Consider the following 3,366-nt stretch of genomic DNA (forward strand, 5'->3'; position numbering starts at 1 on the left):
TATAACAGATCTTAGAAGTCACTAAATCCTAAAATCAGTTCTAAAACAAGCTATTTGTCATATTTGGTGACCTTTGTTTCATCATTTTAGGTTTTTAAAGTAATAATTACCTGTGATCTGAGAAAGCGGGGCGGAAAATAAAACACATTATTTCCTTCTTAAATACGCGCAAGTCCAAAGCAGATATTGACACAAAATCAAGTAACACACAAAAATTTATTTATAAAGCACATTTAAAACCAAAGTGCTTTAGAGTGAAAAGAAAGCGAAAAAAAGAAAGACTTCCTCTCGAAACGTTCACACTATCTGCACAAAATAACAAAAAGCGCCCCTCCATCTGCGGCCCTAAAGATCAACAGTTACTGAATACGTGATGAAAGTACAAACACCTTAAAAGTAAATAAATCTGCTCAGTTGCTTTATTTTACTGACGAGTGTCTGTGTCATTTTTCATAAACAGCAGAAAACAGCTGCAAAGGCAGCTGATTTTTTACAAGATTTTAGGATCGCGCAGAACAATAAAAAGTTCTTTACACACAATATATCCAAATAACTTGTTCTTACTTTATGTTTCTTTATACACTATATATCTTTAAATTGCTATCAATAATCAGTTATTATAATTATATTTACACATATAAATTATTTGTTCCCATTAAAACTATTACATCTTACAGACTGCATTGCATGCTTCACTTATTTTCTACTTTGTAGCAAACATAAAATAACCCTTGCTTCTTGGATTAATTTGTGCATGTTGTATCGGGGTAGTAATACATTTACACAGGATACAGAGCAAAACACACAGGGAACTGTTTATTTAAAAATATAACTATGTGCTGATTCACAAACACCATAAAAAACATATAATGCTAAAATGCATTAAACAGCAAGCAGTTAAATAAGTGTTTACAAATGACTAAAAATACAAATACTGAGATTTTTTGAAAGTTTAAATTTCAGGAAAGTTTGAGGAATTCTGTCAGCTTGTCTGCTCAAGGATCCGGGGAGCAAAAGTCTCTGTGTTATCGTAAAAGTCAGAGACGTAAAATCAAACTAGGAGTTGATGACAAGCACTGGAGTCCAGCGGCACCGAGCTCACACCTGTATTATGTTTCTCCAAGAATATTCTTGTTAAAAAATTATTAATGTTCAGAATTATGGTTTGCATCTCATTAAAAAAACAACTACTGTACGTTTACCTTTTTGCAAAAATCAAAGACAGCTTACAAACACACTTTTTTCTTTTTTTACTGAATACAGATGTGGCCGCTGCTTTCATATGATCCAGAAGTAAACATGGGATGCAACTTGTGACTATTCAAAAAGAAAAATAATACATACAAGTTATACTTGAGCAGCAGTGCATGACAAATACAGGCTTTCACAGTCGTTGTTTGTTGCATGCTGATTAGCATATGACACTGACAGGAAAGTTAAATGTAGGTCGTTCGCGGGTTTCCATCTGTCACTAAAATTCAGTCTCCCTGTTTCAGCAGTACGGTGGGCTGCAGAGAAAAACGATGAAGATCATTATTATTATTATTATTATTATTATTTATAAAATATCTTGTTTTTGCTACAACTGTCTTGGAGTATGTAAAAAAAAAAAAAGACATACCAAAGTGTTGAAATGTTCTCTGCACACAGCTTTGCTCAACCAGTAGATCAAGAATATGGCTATCAAATTTTCAACAACCAGCAGGGTCATTATCAGCACGCTGATTCCTTGAGCCACCTGTAAAGCAAATCAAAAGCAGGTCGAAGTAGTTCAACTTAACTTGGAATTAAAAAGAAAAAGCAAACCAAACAAAACGAGAGTGACTGTAAGCCGCAGCTTACCTTGGCATCGGTATGATGATAAGGAAAGAAGACCAAGGCGAGAGAAAATGCTGCAACTGACCAGAAGAAGCTGATAATGTTCAGAGAGAACGACAGCTTTGTCTGAAAGATTAGGAAACACATTTCATTAGAAGCATCAACCGCACCAGTGCTACCAATGTGGGTTTAGCGTGTTCCCCATTTAGGACAACAGTCTGAGGTCGAAAGAAGAACTTTTTAAAGAAGCTCTCCGTTCAGGTTCAAGTGAATGTTACATATCTATAACTGAACGCATCTATGTAAAACCATAAAAACTGTTTCCTGACATAATGAAGTAATGATAATTAATACATGCATAATAATATATTTTTTCCCCTGATCAAGGCAATAGTCACTGTTATGTCATAATTTTTATGCCAAATTGCTGTAATGAGCAGAAATTTTCTTTTCTATGAAAAGTAATTTCACATGAAAACAAAACCTTAATTTTAAATCAAATTACTCACCACATGCATGTTTGGAAATTTTCCTGCAGCAAAGGACAGCATACCACAGACCACAAACTGCAATAATAATACACATAAATTGTTGAAAGCATGAAAAAAATTCTTTCCAAATAACAAAAAGTTTTAGCAATTTGCTTAAACCCCCCCCAAAACAAAGCATTCTTGTTTGTTTTTACCAGAATACTCGGTAGAGTGTAGAGGAACACGCTTGGACTGTTTTTTTGAACCAGTCCAAGTGTGAAAAGAAACACACCAGCGATGGCTTGAGCTGCCTGATAAAAAAGAGAAATCATACTAATAAGCAGAAAATAGTGTGCATAATGTATAAACAAGCAGGGAATTATTTGGATAAAATGCAAATTATTTCTTTACACTTATTTAATGCACGGCCGCCTGCCTTTCCATCCGCTTAGAAGGAAGTTTAAACTTACTCCCATAGGTGTCGGTTTCCCCTTAATAACAAAGACCTTGTAGGAGTCTCTGAAGACACAGTGGAATTTCTCTGGCATCAGCTGACCATCTCGGAGATCCCTGAGACTTCCAATTGGAATGGTGATGATCATCGATTCATCACATACGAATGTCTTCCTCATTCTCCTGTGAACGAGATGAAAGCTCTTTTAAGCACCTTGTAGCAGTTGCTGAGGTGATCTCTGCAAAACACGCAATACCTTTTTTCTTCTTCTCCTCTGAAGTTGATTCAGACTTGAATTTCTCTTCTTTGGCTCTTCTTTGAGTTTGACAAGGAAATGACCTGACGCATCAGTTGTCTTTGTTTCTGAAATCCCCCCCCCCTCCACGCCACAAACACACATGCACACCTCCCATCCCCCTTCTTTCACACCCACAAAAGGCTTGCATGCAAACTTCGGCCAAGATTTAAAACTGACCTAACGTAAAATCTAATATTTCAATGAGCATTGTTTTTAAAAAATCCTTCGCAAATCATGTTTAGGAATAAAAATAAAACACTTGATATAGAACATATGTTAGTGAGGCACGGAAACTTGAGGACATTATTATGGCAGATTTTTTTTTT

General features: G+C 35.4%; 1 protein-coding gene across 1 annotated transcript; it reads right to left on the reverse strand.

Annotated features, from left to right (window-relative positions):
• Positions 1 to 74: 74 nt before the first annotated feature.
• On the reverse strand, positions 75 to 3,131 carry LOC120733120 (membrane-spanning 4-domains subfamily A member 4A). The gene is made up of 7 exons (XM_040031162.1): positions 2,999 to 3,131; positions 2,759 to 2,924; positions 2,504 to 2,599; positions 2,328 to 2,384; positions 1,843 to 1,944; positions 1,622 to 1,738; positions 75 to 1,508 (listed from the first exon to the last, which is right to left on the reverse strand). Exons 2-7 carry the CDS (start codon positions 2,918 to 2,920, stop codon positions 1,479 to 1,481), a joined length of 564 nt encoding a protein of 187 aa, XP_039887096.1. The 5' UTR covers positions 2,921 to 2,924; positions 2,999 to 3,131; the 3' UTR covers positions 75 to 1,478.
• Positions 3,132 to 3,366: the final 235 nt, after the last annotated feature.

This window comes from Simochromis diagramma, unplaced genomic scaffold (assembly GCF_900408965.1).
Source record: "Simochromis diagramma unplaced genomic scaffold, fSimDia1.1 OVJJ01000361.1, whole genome shotgun sequence".
NCBI classification, from domain to species: domain Eukaryota; kingdom Metazoa; phylum Chordata; class Actinopteri; order Cichliformes; family Cichlidae; genus Simochromis; species Simochromis diagramma.